The sequence below is a fragment of the Dermochelys coriacea genome, chromosome 8, assembly GCF_009764565.3.
Source record: "Dermochelys coriacea isolate rDerCor1 chromosome 8, rDerCor1.pri.v4, whole genome shotgun sequence".
Taxonomy (NCBI): Eukaryota; Metazoa; Chordata; order Testudines; family Dermochelyidae; genus Dermochelys; species Dermochelys coriacea.
The window spans coordinates 49172876-49196335 of record NC_050075.1 but is presented as its reverse complement, the minus strand read 5'-3'; the positions used below and the strand labels follow the sequence as shown (position 1 = coordinate 49196335).

General features: G+C 41.2%; 1 protein-coding gene and 1 long non-coding RNA gene across 4 annotated transcripts in view; one reads left to right on the top strand and one right to left on the bottom strand.

Moving 5' to 3' along the window:
- RABGAP1L (RAB GTPase activating protein 1 like) overlaps positions 1-3702 on the bottom strand; it is a 531206-nt gene extending 527504 nt beyond the window's left edge. For both annotated transcript variants that reach the window (XM_038413497.2, XM_038413504.1), the window contains exon 1: positions 3556-3702. In XM_038413497.2, coding sequence (XP_038269425.1) covers positions 3556-3702 — 147 coding nt within the window. The remainder of the gene's footprint in view (positions 1-3555) is intronic.
- A 440-nt stretch (positions 3703-4142) lies between these two features.
- LOC122455572 lies at positions 4143-21939 on the top strand. 2 transcript variants are annotated; one of them, XR_006273864.1, is made up of 2 exons: positions 4143-4278; positions 21444-21939. It is a non-coding gene; the product is annotated as an uncharacterized LOC122455572 (long non-coding RNA). The 2 variants fall into 2 exon arrangements; XR_006273865.1 differs by having other exon boundaries at positions 4178-4526.
- Positions 21940-23460: the final 1521 nt, after the last annotated feature.

Genomic DNA, 23460 nt, shown 5'->3' with positions numbered 1-23460 from the left:
ACGGCTACAACAACACTGCATACAATTAATTTACTTGTGATTTGTGTCCAGACTGAGTGGCTATTCGACACTACTGAGGACGCTACTCTAGTCAACTTTGTTACAGGAGCCTCTATTAATAGGAGTTTGAGAAGGCCCTCCCGATCCTTTTCCTAGAGTGAAGGAAAAAGAGAGTGCACTGGTTGGGACCGTGCTCTTCATTATACGTCGTGGACACTGAACAGAGTCATCCCTGCATCTTGGAACGCCAAAGTTACCACTAAGTCAAAAGCTAGCTTTCTTACCAGTATCAGCCATGAGCCCCATGGCCTAACAGCTGCAAAGAAGAAGGGGCAACACAATGGGAATGAATTCAAAATGAAGTCCATATTTGCGGAAACAAGGCTGAGAACAGAAAAGCAACCCAAGACTAGTTTCCTGCAACAGTGGAAACTAAAAATACTTTTTAAATTAAGAAAAGTTAGCTAATACTAAACATCTTAGCAGATGGAAGAAAGCACATAGGTCACCACCAAGAAGGAAGAGTGGCATTTGGGAAACACATTTTTGAGTATGTCTACACTGGAATAAAAGACCCACAGCATGGGCATAGCTAGCTTGGGTTTGAGGACCTTGGGCTCAATGGCAGACAATTGCTGTGTAGACGTTTGGGCTCAGGCCGGAGCCTGGGCTCTGTGGTCCTCACTGCTTACAAGCATTTGAGAAAGACTTTTTTGTATTCCTTGGGCTCAAATGTGTACATTAAAAAGCAAGCGTACATGCCCCAGGGGGTGCTACCAGCTAGATTACTTAAGACTTGCAAATATCTTTCAAGAACAAAGACCTACACAGGCAAAAAAGGGAATAAAAGTGAAAGACACAGATTCACAAATGATGTGTTACTAAACAAATGCCAATGAAGCACAGTTTGAATTATAACACTACAAGAAAAGAAAGGAAACTAATGCTGTTTGGATAGTCAATGGAATTAACATGTTCCAAATATCATAATTACATAAGGATGTTACGTTTAAATTGTCTAACATGTCATAAAACATCTAACAACCAGACCACGGGCTGGATCTGTTCCACTTTGAATATTCTATGTGAGCCATATAAATACACAAATTCTGCAAAATCTGAGTTTTCAGTAAAAACAAAGGTTCTTGACCTACCAGTTGCAAAGATAACCTTTCAATCATGAACTAAGAGTAGCTGATGTACTCTTCTCTTCCTGAATCTGCCGACAGGCTGAGACAATGACTGAGAATTTCCATGCCCTATTAATCTCATTAGCATCTTAACAATAGAAAGCCTAATGATAACACTTTATATGTCAACATTATTCATTAATTTAGGATATGCAATGGTGGGAAGGGTGAGAGTGAAGCCCAAAGAAAGGAAATGGGAATTGCTGCAGGGAACAAAATGCAGAGGAAAGATAGATGCATACAGACAGGAAAGTTGAAGCAAAAATACTATAGGGAAGGAGAGGAACAAGGGGCAGAACTACAGGTGACCGTAAATGCAAGTAAATTTTACCACCCTGTAATGCTGAAAGCAAAAATAAGGAACTAATAGTGAAGGTAAGTAAAAGTTTGGTAACAAAATAAAAAACATACTATACCCTTGATCTTTATGCAAGCCTCTTATTGACATCATTGGAAGCATCAGTGCAGAAATGGGTAGTATGTGGCCCTAAATGTACACCTTAGCACATGAACCAAAATTTAAAGTTGAATTCAGCCCTCTAAACAAAATGAGGCTCAGTATTCCACCATATCGCTATGAGATTTTAATTAAAAATACAGTTAAGTACTTCCATCTGTTCTTCAGATTTAGCTTCACCTTTTAGAAACACTATTCAGACCATTCTGTGCTAACAACTCAGTCAGTATCCCAGGCCAATCAAGTTCCAACTGCACATTTACCTCATACCAGTATCATTTGATGTTTAATTATGTCAGATGTACCATACAATCCAAATGTGCTGCACAAACAATTTTGGCCCCAGTCCTGCAGAGATTTATACATGTGCTTAACTTTTGAAGACTACTCGCAATGTATCAAGGTGAGTACATGTACATGGGAAATCTGCAGAATTGGGTCATTAACCTTTAAATTACTAATTCCAAAACTTCAATATGTGCAAAGGTCTTAAAAAAGGCAAAAAGTTTTATTTTGAAAATCCATTTGTACACAGCCACTTTGTTACACTTTGTTGATGGCTTTACATACAGGATAAAGTGAATTTTAAGTCCGCAAAACATGCAAGCGCATTGACATACAGAACTTGGGAGTTTGCTTAAGTCAAGTGAACACTTCAGTGGGGTAACATGGGTTTGCGGAGAACATAATTTGTTGCTTTCAATCTTAAAGAGGTAGGGGGTGCAGCTGCTCTTTACCAAAGTGGGATTTGGCATCATGTCATCAATATCATCATGAAGCTGGCTAAAGCTTGAAAATGAAAACATAAGAAATATTTCTACACAGGCTTCTTTTAAACAGAAGGGTTTTTTCTAGCTGTTGCTTTTATTTTTTTAAAGTGGCTGGTACTTTATATCTATAGCTCAAAACAGAAAACCATTCAGAATCCCTTGCTAAGAAAAATGATATGAGATGTAATTAACATACAAGAAAATCAAATGCAAACAGCCCAGACCTGAATCCTTGAGTGAGATTAAAGTAATTGCCACACTTTAGAAACTTACAGTAGAACAGACGTGCAAAGTCTCACTCCTTCAAAGAGCGACTCTCTCATTTGGGATTAAGTTTTAAGGAGTTTTTAAAGTGTCTCCATGTGCATGAAGGGTTTTGCTGTGTGTATCAATTAAGTGTTTGTGCTCCTCAGACACACAGACAGATGCAGACTGCTGCTTTGTTAGTTTTAGACTTGGGAAGTAACTTCACTTTTCCTACGAGGGGACGAGAGGAACCCTTCCACCGAAAGCCCCTTCCCAGCTCAAGCGGCGAGCAACTTTACCATTACACGCCAGTTTCATAACACACACACACACACACACACCCCCCCCCCAAAGCTGCACTAACCGAAGGACCGCTGGAGTGCAGGGAAGCGCGCGCGCACACACACACACACACACAATACCTAGACACGGAGCAAGACGACACAGCAACATCCGCACCAAAACACGCACACACCTTGCGTCTCCTCCTCCTCCTCTTCCTTCTTTCGGGGCAGGGGCGGCGCACGCGGCGACTCAGAGAGCACCGGGGGGGAGGGGGGGGAGACAAAACCGAGACAGCAGCAATGTCGGCAGGTCACAGCTAGTGCCGCCCCCTGGCAGAAGAAGCCACCCGAGATCACGAGGACCTGTCACAGGCTCAGGCCGCCCGCCCAGGGCAGGGCAGGGCAAGGCGAGGCGAGACTCCAGGCTTGCGGACCCGAAAGAAAGCAGCTCCCTCCCCTTTCCTGGCACCAGCGGACCCAGAAGAGAACCGCTCGCGCCCCCGCGAACAGTGGCGCGGTACCGCCCCCTCCCGTCCGCACACAGGGGGCAGCCCAGGCACCGGCCGGGAGAGGGACCTCGAGACGTTGTTCCCCTTCCCGTCGCTCACCAGCCGCAGAACTCGACGTGCTCCGGCCCGTCCCGGCTTCGCTCCGACACCGGCGCTCCGAGGGGGGGGGGGAGGGAGCAAGGAGGAGGGGAGGAGCAGGGGGGGGAGTCGCGCAGCCGCGCTGAGGTTCGAGAGAACGGCCAACATTCCAACAGCGGAGCGCGCGCGCGCGGGTCCAAGAGCCGGGGGCCAAGCGGCCGTCGAGGGCAGCCTTTGGAAAAGGCGGTGTGAGCGCGCCCCCGGCGGCTATTGCTGCCTCCTCCTCGTTGGCGCGCGCGGCGATCTACGGTCTTCTGACTGAGGGGCCCGCCGCGCGTGCCCAATCAATCAGTCAGCGGCGGTTCAGGGCAGCCGCGTGTCCTACTCCGCGGCCGGCTCCCGCGTATGAAGGGGGTGCTGTGGGCTGCTCATCAGGGAGAACCACTAAAGCCCCGGATTTTCCAGGGTGGCGGTTAGGCACCCAAAATAACTGGGCTGAGCTTTGCAAAGGGCGTAGCCGCACGTCTCCTGAGGAGCGGCTCTGCTAGCTGAGCCCCTTGTCCACAGGCGCCTGGTTGCCTTAGTGCGGCTAATTATGTTGGTGCCTAGCTTCAGGCAATTGAAAACGTTGGCGTTTGTGGCTGCTCGATGACACCCGTTGCTGCGTGGCAGGAGTAATACCAACCACAGAGGTCAGAAAATCCGGAGTCAGCCCCCCCTCCTCCGAAAGAAACACCCCATTAGGTGAGATTGGCGTGCAAGTCATGAGGCTCTTTGAAACAAGTCTGGTGTGGTTTTCTGTCACCCCATGCTTAATATGTGCCAGGGCTGAGCTCTGGCACTTCTAGACTTGGCAGTTTATAGCCCTAGCATCTGTGGGCTTGCTGCATCAGTTATTAATGGGAAAAAAAGTGTTTTAGCCCTGGCACCTCTCATTACAAATTAAGCATTGCTAGCAGCTGATTTGCAGACTCCCTATGCAAGCCCTCAGAGTGGGTGCCAATCACAGTACTTCCGGCTTTTGCAAATTAAAGTTCTTCCTGCTACAGCTGCTGTGAAAGTAATGAGAGCTCTTGCTTTCATGCAGTTGTGGTTCAGGTGTCTGCAAGTCTCATAACCTTACTTTATTCCTGTTCAGCCCTGGCAGCCACCTGTTCCCATAGCTGCCAAAGCTTGTGCAGCTCCATCTGTAAAATCTCTGACAAATGAGAAAGTCATTAATGTATGTATCCTAATCCTATATAGTTTCCCGTTATTGCGTGCTGTGGGGGACAGGGATCCATGTCAGAGACATTGGAGAATATCAAACATGGAGTGGCATAAAACCTTCACTTCTTTCCAAAAAAGTCAGTTGCTACTGATTATCCCATTCTCCCATGCCCCAAGTAAATTAGTGCCTTTCTACTTTTGTGCTTGACCTTCAACTGTCTCTGGGCCTGCTGGATCAGGTACATCATGGCTCAACATAGGGGGGGATTATATTGCCATACAATTCCAGCAGATAATACCAATTTGTTTCTGATTATGGACCTGTCAACAATTACATATCCATTTATGTAACTGGAGATTGTCCTGTTGGTTTCCTTTCTCTATTTCTTTCACTCTTATTCTCCTTTTATGCTGAAACAAGCCATAAAAAATAAATTGTAATTAAAATTAAATATACATAATATAGAGCTTGTCAGGGCTGCTTCTGCCTCAAAGATAGATCAAGGATGGTTGCCTAGAACAGCAATGTGTTAAGAAGCTAGGCTTTCATGAGTTGCATCCGATGAAGTGAGCTGTAGCGCACGAAAGCTTATGCTCAAATAAATTTGTTAGTCTCTAAGGTGCCACAAGTACACCTTTTCTTTATATAAGAAAAATAGCCAAAAATCAGGACTGTCCCTATAAAATCAGGACATCTGATCACCCGATAAGAAGCATCACTCCAGAATGCTTAATAATGACTGTTTATTGTGTGAATGACTGTGGGCTGGATGGGGCAGATTTTTCCAATTAACATAAGGCAGCAAATTTGTAGAGGTGGCACATGATTTATATCATTAGGTAGGATTTAGGAAAGGTGGTGCAGGGATATTTTATTTATGCAATGTTCTACACTAGTTTCTCTCCACAGAAGCTAGTTCTACACTGATTTCCTATGCAAGGAACCTGGGTATACCGATGCGGATCTTGGACAGGGGATTAGCAACTATGGGGATCCTATGACCAAAATTCTCTGCTTTTGGATAGTTCAACAGGTCTAGACAACACTAGTAAAAATACAAGCGGCGGCCAGCGTGTTCTTGGGGGAAAATTTTAAGGGAAAAAGCTAGTGTAGACAAGATCTTAGGAGTTACTGTAACAATAATAGATACAACATTTACACATGGAAATGTGATTTTTTTTTCAAGATCCTGATGTTCTTTGAACTTATTTAGTGTGACTACAGAAAATTGCACATCCAAACATTCTATTCAGATGAATGATTATTCATATACTGTAAGAAAAGGACAGCAAGTTTTGAATATACAGTCATAGACCCAGGTTCTATAGTGAGGAAGGGCGGCTTTGCACTGCACTGGCATCATAAATTGGTACTAAAGCTGGCTATTCGTAGGGAAAATGTCATGGCCAGAGGAAAGGAAGTATGACTGATATCTCTCTAAAACCATGCCGATCGCCAGCTGTCTTTTTGACCTATGGTGGCTATTTTCAGTTGGCATAAGTTAGAGCAGTCTTCAGGCTGTTCCAACCTGGCCTGCGGTTAGACACAGACATGCAGCAATATCAGGAGAGTGCAAAGCTAAATTTCATGTCCTGTTTGCATACCCCTGATTTGCACAGCATCCGGGATCTGGCACTTAGAGTACATTGAGTTCCCTTTTAATGATTTGGTTTATTGAGGTGCTTGCTACAGCCTTTTGTAGGATTATTTATTTAATAATCTTGTTTGACCTTTACATTTTAATATAATTAAGTTGCAACCTTCACATTGGCTTTACTAAGAAGAAACAGATATTTTCCCTGCAGTTGCAAAGACTACAGAAATAAAGCAGAATAATTTATTTTATCATCTATAAAACTTCTGATATTTTCCTTTTGATGTTTTAATGCATAGTTAATGACAGTAATCATTCATTGATATTGGTGCCAAAGAATACAGTCAATTGCTATTAAATTAAATTACAATTCATATAATCAATTATAAATTAAATTTATTCATAATCATCTAATTTGTAGTGCATAGCATCTATTAATGCAGTTGACTGTGGATTGGTTATTTTGTAATTCAAACACCATTCATTAACATTAATATGAAATGCATATCACATTTTAATATAATTTATTCTCTATTAGTTATTTTGTAGTGCATATCAATAGTGAAGGATATGATTGAATAATAGTTAATTTGCAAGGAAAATACAGTAACACATGCCTTAAATTCCTTGTTATTTTGTAGTGCACCTCAGTTTAACTTTCTAATGCAATAGCCATACTTAGCTTTGTGTGACAATTTATTTTCTTTTTAAAATGCTACTATCTTTTGCTGAAAATACTTTTTTTCTAATTAAAGTGTAACAGTGCTTCCCAGCCATTGGTATTCATCACTAAATCTGATGCCTTAGTGTATAGGGCCCAATCCAAAATCCAGTTAAGTCAATGGAAAGACTCTCATTTCCTTTGTGGTTACCAGGTCAAGCATTAACCCCGACCCGAGTTATTCTATCTGCTACCCAAGATCCATAAACCTGGAAATCCTGGACGCCCCATCATCTCAGGCATTGGCACCCTGACAGCAGGATTGTCTGGCTATGCAGGCTCCCTCCTCAGGCCCTATGCTACCAGCACTCCCAGCTATCTTTGAGACACCACTGACTTCCTGAGGAAACTACAATCCATCCATGATCTTCCTGAAAACACCATCCTAGCCACTATGGATGTAGAAGCCCTCTACACCAACATTCCACACAAAAATGGACTACAAGCCGTCAGGAACAGTACCCCCGATAATGTCACGGCAAACCTGGTGGCTGAACTTTGTGACTTTGTCCTCACCCATAACTATTTCACATTTGGGGACAATGTATACCTTCAAATCAGCGGCACTGCGATGAGTACCCGCGTGGCCCCACAGCATGCCAACATTTTTATGGCTGACTTAGAACAACGCTTCCTCAGATCTCATCCGCTAATGCCCCTACTCTACTTGCGTTACATTGATGACATCTTCATCATCTGGACGCATGGAAAAGAAGCTCTTGAGGAATTCCACCATGATTTCAACAATTTCCATCCCACCATCAACCTCAGCCTGGACCAGTCCACCCAAGAGATCCACTTCCTGGACACTACTACGGTGCTAATAAGTGATGGTCACATAAATACCACCCTATACTAGAAACCTACCGACCGCTATTCCTACCTACATGCCTCCAGCTTTCACCTAGACCACACCACATGATCCATTGTCTACAGTCAAGCTTTACGATACAACCGCATTTGCTCCAACCCCTCAGACAGAGACAAACACCTACAAGATCTCTACCAAGCATTCTTACTACTACAATACTCACTTGCTGAAGTGAAGAAACAGATTGACAGAGCCAGAAGAGTACCCAGAAGTCACCTACTACAGAACAGGCCCAACAAAGAAAATAACAGAACGCCACTAGCCATCACCTTCAACCCCCAACTAAAACCTCTCCAACGCATCATCAAGGATCTACAACCTATCCTGAAGGACAGCCCATCACTCTCACAGACCTTGGGAGACAGGCCAGTCCTTGCTTACAGACAGCCCCCCAGCCTGAAGCAAATACTCACCAGCAACCACAAATCACACAACAGAACCATTAATCCAGGAACCTATCCTTGCAACAAAGCCCGTTGCCAACTCTGTCCACATATCTGTTCAGGAGACACCATCATAGGGCCTAATCACATCAGCCACACTATCAGAGTCTCGTTCACCTGTGCATCTACCAATGTGATATATGCCATCATGTGCCAGCAATGCCCCTCTGCCATGTACATTGGTCAAACTGGTCAGTCTCTATGTAAAAGAATAAATGGACACAAATCAGATGTCAAGAATTATAACATTCAAAAACCAGTTGGAGAACACTTCAGTCGCTCTGGTCACTCGATACAGACCTAAAAGTGGCAATACTTCAAAATCAGACTCCAAGGAGAGACTGCTGAATTGGAATTAATTTGCAAACTGGATACAATTAACTTAGGCTTGAATAGAGAATGGGAGTGGATGGGTCATTACACCAAGTAAAACTATTTCCCCATGTTTATCCCCCCACCCCCATCCCCCACTGTTCCTCAGACATTCTTGTCAGCTGCTGGAAATGGCCCACCTTGATTATCACTACAAAGGGTTTCCCATCCCCCCTGCTCTCCTGCTGGTAATAGCTTATCTTAAGTGATCACTCTCCTTACAGTGTGTATGGTAACACCCATTGTTTCATATTCTCTGTGTATATAAATCTCCCCACTGTATTTTCCACTGAATGCATCTGATGAAGTGAGCTGTAGCTCACGAAAGCTTATGCTCAAATAAATTTGTTAGTCTCTAAGGTGCCACAAGTACTCCTTTTCTTTTTGCAAATACAGACTAACACAGCTGCTACTCTGAAACGTGTTACCAGGTAGATTATGCTCTAAAAATACATTTGTTAGTCTCTAAGGTGCGACAAGTACTCCTGTTCTTTTTGTGTGAAGGAGTTAGGCTGCTTAGTTAATTAAGAGAAGGTGTATGGTACAGTGGCCTGTTCATTCCCCCACACTGACCTTATGTGATGGTGCTCAGAAGTAGAACTTTCTCTCTGCAAGTGTACATGGAACAGAGCAATTGCTCTCTGTTTGAAGGACTGTGATGGGAAGTACAGGTATTTCTGCACCTGCAGGAAGGACCCCATAGTCCACTTACACAGCAGCCCTGAGTGCAGGCCCCACTGAATCAAAAAAGCAATGCATTTTTCTGGGTTCATTGCTAGAAAGGTTTATGAATTCAAAGAGGCACTCCCACCTAGGAGTTATTTATGTGAGCTGGTTAGGCTCAGTACTTGAAAGAAGGGCTGGGTTAAAGAAGATGGAATTATGGACCGATATCTGGGGCAGATGTGGGAAAACATGATGCTTGGGTATTTGTTCTGGCATATAGTAACTGTGAATTTGTCTGGTAGGAATGCACCCAAAAACTTCTAGCAAGTTTGCATCATTTTGGTTAACCCAGAACTCTTGTAATAAATCTGAAAACGTAGCAAGTTTAAACCTGGTGTTTAAATCTTATTCCACTGTGAACTTTGTCTCTAGCTAATTAGAGACTGGCTTTATCCCGGGGACCTTGCCTCCAGGTGTATGAACACACTAGTCTAATTTATTGATTTTAGTATGACTGGAGTCAGCTTTAAAAACAAGAAAACCAAGTAGCGTCTTTGCCCCACAACCCATGCAAAACATACAACTTGAAGATGAGGAGTCTGATTTCCTGTTGGGCTGCACCTTGTGGTAGTTATGTATACCTGCGGAAAGTGGTGTAACATGCTTCCCTAGTGTTTTAGTAGCATATTACAACCACTTTATACTAGAATAAGTGATCACACAAGGTTCAGGTCAATCAAGAATTGGGCTCAATATCTTTCTAGAAACACAAAGCATAGGGCCAGACCTCTTTTAACAGGACTGGAAGTGGTGTGGGGACAACTCATGGTATGATATTCTCTTTCCACAAAAAGAAAAGTACTTGTGGCACCTTAGAGACTAACAAATTTATTTGAGCATAAGCTTTCGTGAGCTACAGCTCACTTCATCGGATGCTGTAGCTCACGAAAGCTTATACTCAAATAATTTTGTTAGTCTCTAAGGTGCCAAAAGTACTCCTTTTCTTTTTGCGGATACAGATTAACACAGCTGCTACTCTGAAACCTATTATCTTTCCAGAAACTCAGAACCTGGCAAATCTTAAAGCTGGTGCTGAACATAGGATATATGAAGTACTGTATTCAGTTAGCAAATTCCCCTTGACCAACTGTGAACTAGTCTTCAGATTTTCTTGGGGGCGTATATCACATCTCAAATCTTTAAGAGTTTTCTAAAGCATAAAAACAACTGTGATAGGCACTTCAGCTGAACATAGTAATGCCCCAGAACATATAAAACCTACTTTGCTCTTGCCTCTGTAATCAGCACAAAATCATATTATCAAATGGTTCTGCAGTTCTGAATTTACAAGGCTGTAGCAGTTAAAACACCGTGTAATTCTGTGTACATGGTCAAGAACAAACTATATTTTATCCATTTTTAAATGTTGTAACTGGGTGCTCAAATTGGTAATTCTGTAGCACAACAGGACCATAGAAATTCTAAAAGAAAAAAATCCATACTAATCCGTTTTCAGTCAGTGTTATGCAAAACTGAATCAGTATCTTACTTTAATTGGTAATTAAAATTAGACGGAAAACATACATTGACTATTGTTGTTGCTAGCATAATTTAATCATGTCAGTGTTATGCAAAACTGAATCAGTATCTTACTTTAATTGGTAATTAAAATTAGACGGAAAACATACATTGACTATTGTTGTTGCTAGCATAATTTAATCTACATTATGGACCTAGTGTATGCATTGTCTATTGGTTATAGCAGCAGATTGGGGATCAGGACTCATGACAACAAAACCCAGCTCTGTTAGTGATTCAGTGGGTGAGTTTGGGCAAATAAATATTTCTGTGCCTCAATTTTACCAGTCTGTAAAATGAGGCTAATACTCTGAAGTCTAATTAACTGCTGTGAAATACTTTGAGACGTTGGGTTGGAGGTGCTAAAAAAGTGCAAAGCAACATAATATAATTTAATTTTCATTTGAAATGCAAGACTTCTTTCTCTGTTGAGATTCTAAAAGTGTAGCAAAGGACAGAAATTTCCTTCCCTGTAGATCAAATAATTATTTGCCATTGTAATGTATTAATGCTAAATTTTTATGGGATTTTGGAGGTTGTTTCATATTGCAGTTTTATGCATTTCAGGGCTTCATTCCTTTCTTTTTAACTTTGAGTGTTACTTGTGTGTAATTTCTTTAGGAATTTGATTACTTTTTTGATTTTTAGTTAGAGTTTTGAAGTTCAGCTCTCATATTAGTTTTGAAATTAAAGATAATTATGATGAATAAAGGCTTCTTGAATTGAACTATATATCAAAATTGTCACCAGTCTGCTTCTCTAGTCATAATGAGAGGAATGGGAGGGAAGGAGACCCCGATGAAAAGTAATTTGATTAAGTGTATTGTTCCAACTTTGTGAATTACACACAGCTCACTGTTTGAAAACTCAGTTCCAAAGAACTCTTGTGGTTGTGGGTCTAGCTCTTTCAACAGCATTTGGCTAGTCAGGTACAAACTTTCCTGAGATATGATTTGCAGGTTGCAAGTGGTAGTTGAAGACAGCCATGTGATACCATGAACATACCAAGCTGCCACAGGATAAGAGGGAACATTCTCTCATGGATTTGTAACTGGCTAAAAGATAGGAAACAAAGGGTAGCTATAAATGGTCAGTTTTCAGAATGGAGAGAGGTAAATAGTGGTGTCCCCCACTAGGATCTGTTCTGGGACCACTTCTATTCAACATGTTCATAAATGATCTGGGAAAAGGGGTAAACAGTGAGGTGGCAAAATTTGCAGATGATACACAATGACTAAAGATAGTTAAGAGCCAGGCAGACTGCGAAGAGCTACAAAAGGATCTCTCAAAACTGGGTGACTGGGCAATAAAATTGCAGATGAAATTTAATGTTGATAAATGCAAAGTAATGCACAATGGAAAGCATAATCCCAACTATACATATAAAATGATGGGGTCTAAATTAGCTGTTACCACTCAAGAAAGATAACCTGGAGTCATTGTGGATAGTTCTCTGAAAAAATCCACTCAATGTGCAGCGGCACTCAAAAAAAGCTAACAGAAGGCTGGAAATAATTAAGAAAGGGATAGATAATAGGACAGAAAATATCATGTTGCCTCTATATAAATCCATGGTATGCCCACATCTTGAATGCTATATGCAGATGTAGTTACCCCATCTCAAAAAAGATATATTGGAAAAGGTTCAAAAAAGGGCAACAAAAATTATAAAGAGTCTGGAACGGCTTCGGTATGAGGAGAGATTAATAAGACTGGGACTTTTCAGCTTGGAAAAGAGACAGCTAAGGGGAGATATGATTGAGGTCTATAAAATCATGACTGGTGTAGAGAAACTAGATAAGGAAATGTTGTTTACTGCTACTCATAACACAAGAACTAGGGGTCACCAAATGAAATTAATAGGCAGCAGGTTTAAAACAAATAAAAGGAAGTATTTCTTCACACAACGCACAGTCAGCCTGTGGAACTCCTTGCCAGAGGATGTTGTGCAGGCCAAGACCATTGATACCAGTCAGCTCTGTGTTTTTGGGGAACCAGGGCGTAGTATCTAGCCTGTCTGACTCATGAAAGACACTCCCCCTCCCCCAGTCTCTGCTTGAACCAAAACCGATAAGAGAAAAGGCTTGCAGAGAACAGTGAAGAGTGTTGGGAGACACACCTAGACCCCTCCTGACAAGGGTGACAAGATTAAGACATCTCCATTTGCATACAGAATGAAGAACAGAGACAACTCCCCTAGCTTCATCTGCGTGAAAGATGTGACAGGGAGACATCACCATTTACATACAGAATGGAGAACAGAGAACCACACTGAACTCTGGGACAAGAAAAGCAGGGAAGCACTGCATCATGGGGGATCTCTGCTCCAGATGTTAGTGAACCTACACCTGCACATACCCAACTCAGCAGTTATCAGATCAATTCTAGTAATGAATCCTTGATTGATATCCAAAAGACTGAAGCAGCCTAGTTGCATTGTGAGCTCCCTGGAAGAAAACACCACCCATAGCCAAGAGTGATCAACTCCTATTGTCTAGCCTAAAGAAAACCCTTGAGTCACCAGTTTACCCATAAACAAATCTAGTGTTCTCCCTTGAACCGTTGTATTTTCTCTACAAAAACTCCCTATCTATAACCAAGTAAGTGTTCTGATGCATGGACCCAAACTCTGAATCAGTTCCACTGAGACTCCATCTTCTGACGGATCATCTCTGCCTGTCTCCAGCACTCAGGACCCTGAGCTACCAACATCACCTGGGAACCCCGACCAGTTCAAGCCTCATGGAGTGGGTGAGATCCCCGCTACTCTGTTTTCTTTTCTACCTCAGGTATTAACCTTTAATAATGTAACTGTTATGTTTGTTTAGCCCTCCTTGTGTAGTTATCACTATTATTCAATAAATAACTTTTATGGTTAAGCTGGTTGCGTCTCTCTCTCTCTCTCTCTCTCTCTCTGAACTTTACTCTTTTGTGTTTTGTGTAACTTACTCTGCAGCAATGCTTCTTTTACCTAAGCTAAAGATCCCTGTAGCACCCAAAAATACTGTGGGGTTTGTTCATCAAGTGGTTACTACCAGTATAACTGTAACATGAAAGTGGAGATAGGGACTTACTGAACCTGTGGCGTATAAGGGTGATGGCTGAAAGTGCTGCTTGGCCCCGCCTACTGAGACCAGGGGCATATAAGGGGGTCAGTTTGAAAGTGCTGATTTACCCGGTCCATTCAGACTTCTTCTGTTAGTGTGCACGTGTGTGTATGTTCATCTGATTCTGGGGCTGGAGGAACTCAGTCCTGGGGAACCTAGGTGCTGCAGGATAGTTCCATTGGGAGTGGACTTGCAGAAGGGAGAAGTAGAGCTCCATATGAACACACAAGTGACACAAACAGTGCATTAATAGAATTACAGACCACGCCCCTGTCCTGTGTCCCCAGAAGAGTAACCCTAATAAATGAGCATACCCCAAAGTAGTGGGCACATCTGGTAATGCCATAACAGGGTTCAAAAAGAGCTAGAGGATGGAGGATAGGTCCATTAATGGCTATTAGCCAGGATGGGCAGGGATGGTGTCCCTAGCCTCCGTTTGCCAGAAGCTGGGAATGAGCGACGGGATGGATCACTTGATGATTATCTGTTTTGTTCATTCCCTCTGGGGCATCTGGCACTGGCCACTGTCAGAAGACAGGATACTGGGCTAGATGGACCTTTGGTCTGACCCAGTAGGGCCATTCTTATGTTCTTATGTATACTTATGCTAGCAGCCAACATGATTTGTGTCTGTCCAGTGGGAAAGAAAAACTCTGGTCCAGAGCCCTGCAGCAGGGATCCCGCAGGACCTGCTGCCATAATAGCGGGAGCAGATAAAATGTACTTTGTTGTGGGTGGGATTGGGTGTGCAAAAAACCCCAGATTGCGGTTGTGACAGGTTCCTGCCCTCCCCTGGGTGCCACTTGGAACTGGCATAGTACTGAGCCCACCTGACGCACCAGCCTGGGTTCCCTTTACACTGTATTGTTATGCAGCCTGTCAAGCCCTTCCCCAGGCTTCCAACTGCACTTTACCAGCACACATATAGGTAGGGACACACCCAGCTGAAGCTATACACACACACATGCTGAGATCAGCTAAGGAATTGTCCAGTTACTGAAATGCCCCCCTCTGAAGTGTAAACCCAAAATTATACCATCTTGTGCTGCACAGAGAACTGTACAGTGTAAGCTCATTAAATTCACCCCCTCCCCCAATGTGAAGAGGAATATACACAGCTTTCTGCCCCAAGTTATGATTTCCACACACACTGGTTTTAAACAAAACAAAAGCAAGTTTATTAACTTTTAAGTAATTGTAAGGGCTAGCAAACAGATCAAAGCAGATTACCTAGCAAATAAAACAAACATTCAATCTAAGATTAATATAAAGAAATTGGTTATAAGTCAAAAATTCTCACCATAAATGTTGTTTTGGGCAGATCTCAGACATTCTTGAAGGCAAGCTGCACTTGCTTGCAGATTAAAACTCTACATATTCCTTACACAGGCCGACAACCCTCTAGCCTGGACTCAGCCCTTCTCCACAGTCCATTCTTTTTGTTCTCAGGTGTTTCCAGCAGTCCTCTTTCTTGGGAAGGTAGTCAATGAAGAATGAACTCTGATGATGTCACTCCCCTGCCTTAAATATCTTTGCATATGGCAGGAATCATTTGTCTCCCAGTTTGATTCCTACCCCCACCCCCATCAGTGGAAGAACACTAGTATTATCATAAAGTCCAGTACCAGGTGACTTGATCACATGTCCCTGCAGCCATAATTCAGAGACTGTTTGCAGTGTAAGGCTTCCTGGTGGGAGATTAGCATTTCAGAAACCGATAGTTTTCCCGAATTACCCTTCCCAACTGGCCGTCTAGACTGATTGCATTCTGTCTAGTGGGCATTCCTCAGGTGTACACATTTGTAATAGATGCATACACAATATTCCTGACTTCAGATACAAAAAACATACATGCATATAAATAGGATAATCATATTCAGTACATTATAACTTTTCCAATAATATCTCTCATGCCCTATCTTGCATAAAATACATCATAGTTATGCCATAATACTATCATAACAACATTTCTATGAAGAATATGGGAGCAAAGTGCCACAGCAGTAATCTGCAAGAAAATACTTTAAAACTTTTAATACTTAAATTCATGTTGGATTTGATTTAAATCAAATTGATTTAAACCACTAGTCAGGAAGACTTGATTTAATCATGGATTTCTACATAAAAGTGCATTCTTGTTGGTGGTTGTATCCTTAATACATATTCTTCACAACTCAGAGATGCATGTAGGTTTCATTCTTAGAAGGTATGTGTAAGGCTTGAATAGAGACTGGGAATGGATGAGTCATTACACAAAGTAAAACTATTTCCCCATGGTATTTCTCCCTCCCACCCCACCCCCCACTGTTCCTCTGATATTCTTGTTAACTGCTGGAATTAGCCTACCTTGCTTGTCACCATGAAAGGTTTTCCTCCTTTCCCCCCCCCCCCCCGCTGCTGGTGATGGCTTATCTTAAGTGATCACTCTCCTTACAGTGTGTATGATAAACCCATTGTTTCATGTTCTCTGTGTGTGTGTATATAAATCTCTCCTCTGTTTTTTCCACCAAATGCATCCGATGAAGTGCGCTGTAGCTCACGAAAGCTTATGCTCTAATAAATTTGTTAGTCTCTAAGGTGCCACAAGTACTCCTTTTCTTTTTGCGAATACAGACTAACACAGCTGCTACTCTGAAACCTTATTTATGGTTGTTTCTGGATGATGGAGATTTTTTTTTCTTTTTGCTACAGGTGATATACTGTGGCTATGTGCCATACATGATGTGACTGAAAAACTATCATTGGCAGATAACTCTGAAACTATAGAAAATGATGGTGATCTTGAAGGTGGATAGTCTTCAGAATCCTGTATGTTGAGGATGGATTCTCCTAAACAAAATAAGTCAATGCAGTTATTTCATTATTATTACCATACTGCTCATTTAGTATTACTCATTGCATTGACTGACACTCAGTACTACTTTAAAGGTGAAATTGTAAAAGGAAGATCTGCCTATTTCAGCTATTTATTTTTGATCACAACTGCATCTAAAATGATAGTACCCTAGAGTAACAACTATATTTTTTGCTCAAACATGAGAATTCAAAAATAGTCCAGAAGGAAGAGAGGCAGTCTTTAAGAAAGAAGTATGAAATAAAAAAGTTTACCAACCTGAAGATTCTGCATGTTCAGACATGTTCCTTTCCTCATCTTCAATGCAGCTTCCTCCTGAGAAGGAACACTTCTCATGATATTGTTTCATTCGGGCAACCAGGCCTTGCATTTCTTTGTTGCACTGTTTGCATTTTGCATGCATGCCTGTCTTACCCACAGGTAGAGGAACTTCATTAAAATATTCCCAAACTGGGTCTCTTTTATGGCCTGCTGCCTCTAGTGAGAGAATGGTATAGTAGATCTCAAATCAATGAAGGCTACCCTCAGAAAGACCTCAAGACTTCTGGAATATTCTGCTCAAACACTTTCACTTTTGTTTCTACTGCCTGTCCCTCCCTTCTCACATTTATCTCCAGACTTCTTCTCCTTGTCCAGGACTATTCCGTGCCAAACAATCTTCTATTCATTGAAGTTTTTAAAATTTTGCACTTTTAGAGAAAGGTAAGGGATTGACTCTGTGTACACAAATTTGCAGAAGGACAATAGGGTTTAGGTCTGTTATTTCTCACCTCTATATATTATTTATTTATTTAAAAAATTTTTGCTGTTAATAAGCATTTTATCTCTGGAGACACAAATCCACACTTTGAGAACTGCAAAACTAAGCATCTCTGATGGTATCTTCTAGACTGAGCACTGAGTCCCATTGGGTAGATAGAAATATTAACCTAAATAATCTATACAGAATCTCCTGGAATCCCATAAGATTGGGTCCCTAATCCATGAACTATTGGAACTCATTTACAAAACTTTTCTTAAACATTACATGAATATATTGTCTCGTACTATAGAATTAGAATTATTAATCCCTATTCCATGATGGGATACCTTTGAGCTATAATGTATCTTAATTAAAAGTATCTTTAGATTAGTTTTTTCCTCAAAAAGCATTTTATCAAAACAATCCGATTTAAATTTAAAAAGTTCAATTTTTTTTTTAAATCATTGATTTTTATCCACCCTGCTTAAATTGAAGTGAGGGATAGAAAGATATTTGATGTCTATTGTAACAGGAGTTAAAGTAAGATTTGTTTTATTCTTTTCATGGTAAAAATTGTGTCTGAATTCTGTTATAAACCAGCATTTTTTGTTGTTGTTGTTTTGAGGTTGTTGGTTTTTTGGGGAGCATGGGAAAATATGTCTCTCTTGTGGGATCTAATTTTTTTGCAGGTGGGAGTGGGATAAAAATACAAGAAACAGTGTGGGAGTGAGTGAGGGTGGGTATTGCAGGACTGGACAGGAGCAGGACACACAGGGCTCTACTCTGGTATTCCTCTTCGGTCGAATAGGGCACTTCTCTTGGCCTTTAGTTTCTTTATCTGAGAAGAATTCCCTTCTATTTTTAAGCCTCTCATCACAAAATGAAATCTGTATTAAAGCACCAGTTCATGATACCCCTATGCCAACACTTGGACTGTAGTTGATTATATTGCCCTTCATTATATACCACTATCTGTGTGTAGATAATAGAAAATTATCCCATCACATATATGTTATAAAGATGTTATCAGCGTGACTTTTGAATGGTTGCTTTCTTCACAAGGTAAATGTTAGTTATACAGATAATCCCAACATGAGTCAGTAGACTTTACTACCACACCATCATGTAGTCTGTATATGCTATGTGTATTACAGAACTACTTTAGGAATGTTTCCGAGTTCTAAAACTTTCTATTAGGACTATTTCTTGTATTTTTGGGTCTGTAAATCCAGGTGTGTTCATTTCTGCAAGTTCAAATATGTAGGGCTTGGGAGAAATAAAAACCTTTAAATATAAAACACCTCCAAAATTACCTAAAATATCATGTTTCTAGTTCCTTCCCGGTCAAGCAGCAGTTGCCAGGCTTCATTGGGAGCCTCTCTACAAAGGCACAGAGGTAAGTTGCCATTACATGAAGCTCAACATAGGAAAGAGAGCCCTTGGTGTTATAGCCATTTGGGCCCTACTCAACAGCTGGATCAGCTGAGTATCTGCTTCTAGGCTAATGATCCGCTGAACTTCAAAGTACCATTTCCCCTACAAAATAGACAGCAAGCAGGAGGGGAAAAGTGGCAAACAATTCTGAAGAAAGTAGCCCTCAGAGTGAGTTTCTGAGAGAACCCTGTTCCTCAGCACAGACTCAGAAGATTGGGCAGCCACATTGGTGCTGCTGTTCATGAGGGGCAAAGGATGCTGAAAGGCAGACTGTCATGTGACTTGAAAAGGAAACCTTTTGCCAGCATCTGAGACTTGAAAAAGGAAGAACAACACAGCAGATCCAGTCTAACAGAGCAGCAGATTCTTGCAATAGATGACTTGTAAAAAAAAAAGCTGGAAAGACAATGTTCTGAAATAGATAATAGAAAAAGAGAGTCCTGTTAGGTCATCTGGCCCAGCTGTAAGGGTTGGTGCAGGACCGTTCCCTTTAATAAAATTTCTAATTCACTGGTGCATGATTGACCTTTAGTATAGATCATAACTCAGTGCTGATGTAGTGTGGACTGAGACGCTTGCAGGTCCTAGACTTCCAGTTTCTATAACTAGGGGTTTGAACCCCAGCAAAGTCAACTCAGTTCTTGAAACAGATAAAAATTTCGTGTTGAGTACTGAGACAAGGGTGTTTGGCTGAAACCTCAGAAACTGAGATTCTGGGTAAACATTGAAGATTCTATGGTATTTTTAATAAAGGTTTGGTCAAGTTTCTTAAGAGGCCATGTCCATTCCCCCACATTATTGTCTCCCTATTTATTTGCTACTATGGCCCACAAACAAAGTTTGGGTGCCTTGGGCATCTTTGATGTGTTATAGTTAGTAATTGCACAATTTTTCATTTCTGGTGTTTACCTTAGCCAGATGTCCTGATTTTATACAGACAATCCCAATATTCGAGGCTTTTTCTTATATAGATGCCTATTATCCCCCACACTCTGTCCCGATTTTTCATACTTGCTATCTGGGCACCCTAGTTTACCTTCTTCTTCTGTTGCTGGTTTCACTAAGCTGAAACAGTTGGAAGTATCATTTGATACAGCCTATGTTGCCTCAGTCTTAAGTGGAAGAGTATGATAGTTTCCTTAAATGTGCAAAGAAAAAAATGGTCTTGTGTCTTATTTAGTCTTCTTGATGCTTAAAGAATTTGTTATTTTAATTCTGTTCACTTAATGCCTTTTTTTTTTTTTTAAACAAACATTACAAATTCAAGTCTTGTCTACTTGGATAGATTGCGTGGCTGGTTGGAGAATTAATAGAAGTATGACATCACAAGGGCCAAGGAAGTGAGGCCTGATTGGCTAAGGAAAAGTGACTTTTTAAATTCAGATTGTTTTAAACTTTATTTGATTATTCCCTATTTAACTAAAGTAGCTGAGTGTAAAAGGCCCTTCAATTTCTCCATCCATTCAATAAAGATGTAAGAAAGCTAGTGCCATACACACTTCTGAGTCATTCAGGAAGTTTTCTGCTCAAAAAGAGAAGGTGAGATTTGCCATTCCTGATATTTATAAGGAAATAGGAAGGTAGGGGGTAAACAAAAATGTTGAGGCTGCTTTTTGCATTACAAAGAGAGAAAGGAAAACTTATAGTTTTAAGGTCTTTATTCAGCACCCAAGTACTGCAACTGTCTTGTCTAGAGGGAACTTCAGACAGCTTGCTCTTCAAATTCCCATCTTGACTAGCCACTTGGGGAGCACAGACACTGTACTACCATTCAGGTCGGATGAGAGTGAGATCTGGAACTGTGTCTTCTGTGCACTGATGACACTGCAGCTCAGAACTTGAATTAGCATTTGCTTAATTTGGCATCTATCTTCTGTTTTTGCTTGGTCTTGTTGTATAACATCTAGCTTCTAACAGTGGTGACAGTGATTGTTACCCATTGGGGTAGATTTTTAGGATCTGATAGTGCAGTCTTTGCATTCACAGAATCTAATTGAGCCTAGTCACTCTGGTGAGTTTTGGGAGCACAAGAAATGCAGGATCAAGGATTAATATATCTTAATCTCTGCATTTTTGCATTTAGATACTATGGTTGTAACCCTGAAAAATTAGTGAATGAATACATTTGAAGCATCTCTTTTAATGTTTTGTAAAGTCGATACATTTGGTTTGTTTAGTTTCTTGGTGGCTTTCGTTTTGATTTGTGTGTACTTAAAATAAACATTCCATTTTGTAAAAGCACTTAATACAAAAGGAGAATTGGGGAAGAGGCCTTTGACGTGTGGGAATTAAAACATTCCTTGTTTGTCTTTTGCAGAAGCTGTGCGCAGCAATGAAAACCCTGACAAGAGGAACAGCTGTCTTGGAGAAGCAGTGATAACCAACCGTATAAATAGCTTACTGATGTGACGTTTTAAAATTCTACTTCTAAAATTGATGCTGTCTTGTTAGTGAGCTGAAAGACCGATGGAGAGACTAGTGAGGAACGGGTAAATCATATATCCAACTCCTGATTTCTTGCCGCTGATACATGCTACCAGGAAGTCATCGAAATAACAAAACCATTGGGGCCAAATAGTCTAGAGATACCGAGGACTTGTATATGCAGGAAGGCTTTTTTGGAGTAATCTAAGGTGTGGACTTAAACTGATATAACCCTGTCGAGGCTAATTCCTTATTCTGGCACTTCAAGTGCAGAAGGTGGGGGCCCACAAGGATTTTAAAAATTAATACTGGCCACTCCAGGCTTGTATTAAACTCCCAAGATTATAGTTTTTCTCTGATCTTGGATTGGTAGGTGCTGCCACCACCCACGTGCAGAACCCCTTTGAGAGCCTAGGAAGGCGCATTTGGGAATTCCTTCCTGTGGGGTACCCTTAATCCCTTTCACACACACCCCTCTGAGAAAGAAAACAAAGGAAATTAGCTGTTGCCACCAGCTAATTAAACGTGCACAAACCTCTTAGGACACAAAAATTGAATTCTATTCTTAAAAAAGGTAAATTTTATTAATAAAAAAGAAGAAAGAAAATACATCTGGGAACTCAGGCTATTGCTAGGTATAAAAAAAAACTACAAGGATTAAGCACCAAGAATAGCCTTTCTGAGGTCCAGCTTAAAGGTTACAAGCAAAACAAAAGCACCTGGGTTTAGCACAGACAAATTCACAAGCCATAAAGAAATAAAAGAAATAAACCTAATCACGTCTTCCTAGACATTTCCTGATCTACTTACATATCTGGGGTTTGAAATGAGTAGTTTTTAGGTATGATACTGATGATTTTTCATACCCGGCCCAAACTTCTTACAGCATAGCTCTGCCCTGTCCCTTCTTTCCAGGAAAACAACTACAGATAGACAAAAGGGGAGTGGTTTTTCAAATTGAAAAAGTTCTAGCCTTCCCATTGGCTTTTTTGGCCAGGGGCCCACTCACTTCCTTTTACCTTTGCACAGCAGAGAGACTTTTTAACCCTTTTCAAGTAGAGCAATTAGAGAACAGCTACTAAGAGGGATTTTATAGCTACTGGTTGGCTGGGTGTCCATAAAAAAGGGAGCTCCTCTCCCCCTTCATTTATCATAAACCCTGTTATAACTTTTCCATGTACACAAGCGTTTTGGCAGAACTGGAGTGTATGTGAGAACAGAATGGCTGCCCTTGTTTCGTGTGCTTATCAGTGGCCAAATTCTGTCTGAACATGGTGACAATGCGTGTAATAGGACAATGTGTGTAAGAGGAAGATGATGGAATAGGGAGTGTAATGAGAGTTTCAGTGGAAGAAGAGGAGAGAACCACAAACCAGGAAGGACAGCAATAGAAGAGGGTAGCATTCACCCCGCGACCTGTTCTTCATCTAAAAAAATACAAGTCCAGTACTGCACTTCAGGCAGGCTTATGCAAGGAGAACAATGACTGTATCAAGTTGTTATTTACAGTGCTGGTCCTTGAAATGGTTCATTACATCCATGTAGCAACACTGGCTTTGTGAAGAAGCCAAAATTGTCTTGCTCACACAGCTGGTCTTATGTGTGTGATTATACTAGTGTATTCTGGGACACCTGAAGCATCTGTATCCTAGTGTGTAGTACTATAGCTCTGGGCTAGAGTCTTTTAAACAATTGCCAAAATGGCTACTGACCTACTGCAGTATTCTGAAAGCAGAGGACTATTTGGAAATTTTGTACAACTATCTTAGAATATTCCAGGCCTGGTCTGCATCTCCCCATTCTGGGGTGCAATCTAGACTAGTGAGGGGTTGTGTCAGTACTGAGTGTGTCCTATATTAAGAAGCTTTGACTCTCCAATTCTGATTCCAGTAGCCTGCTTGTTACACCCT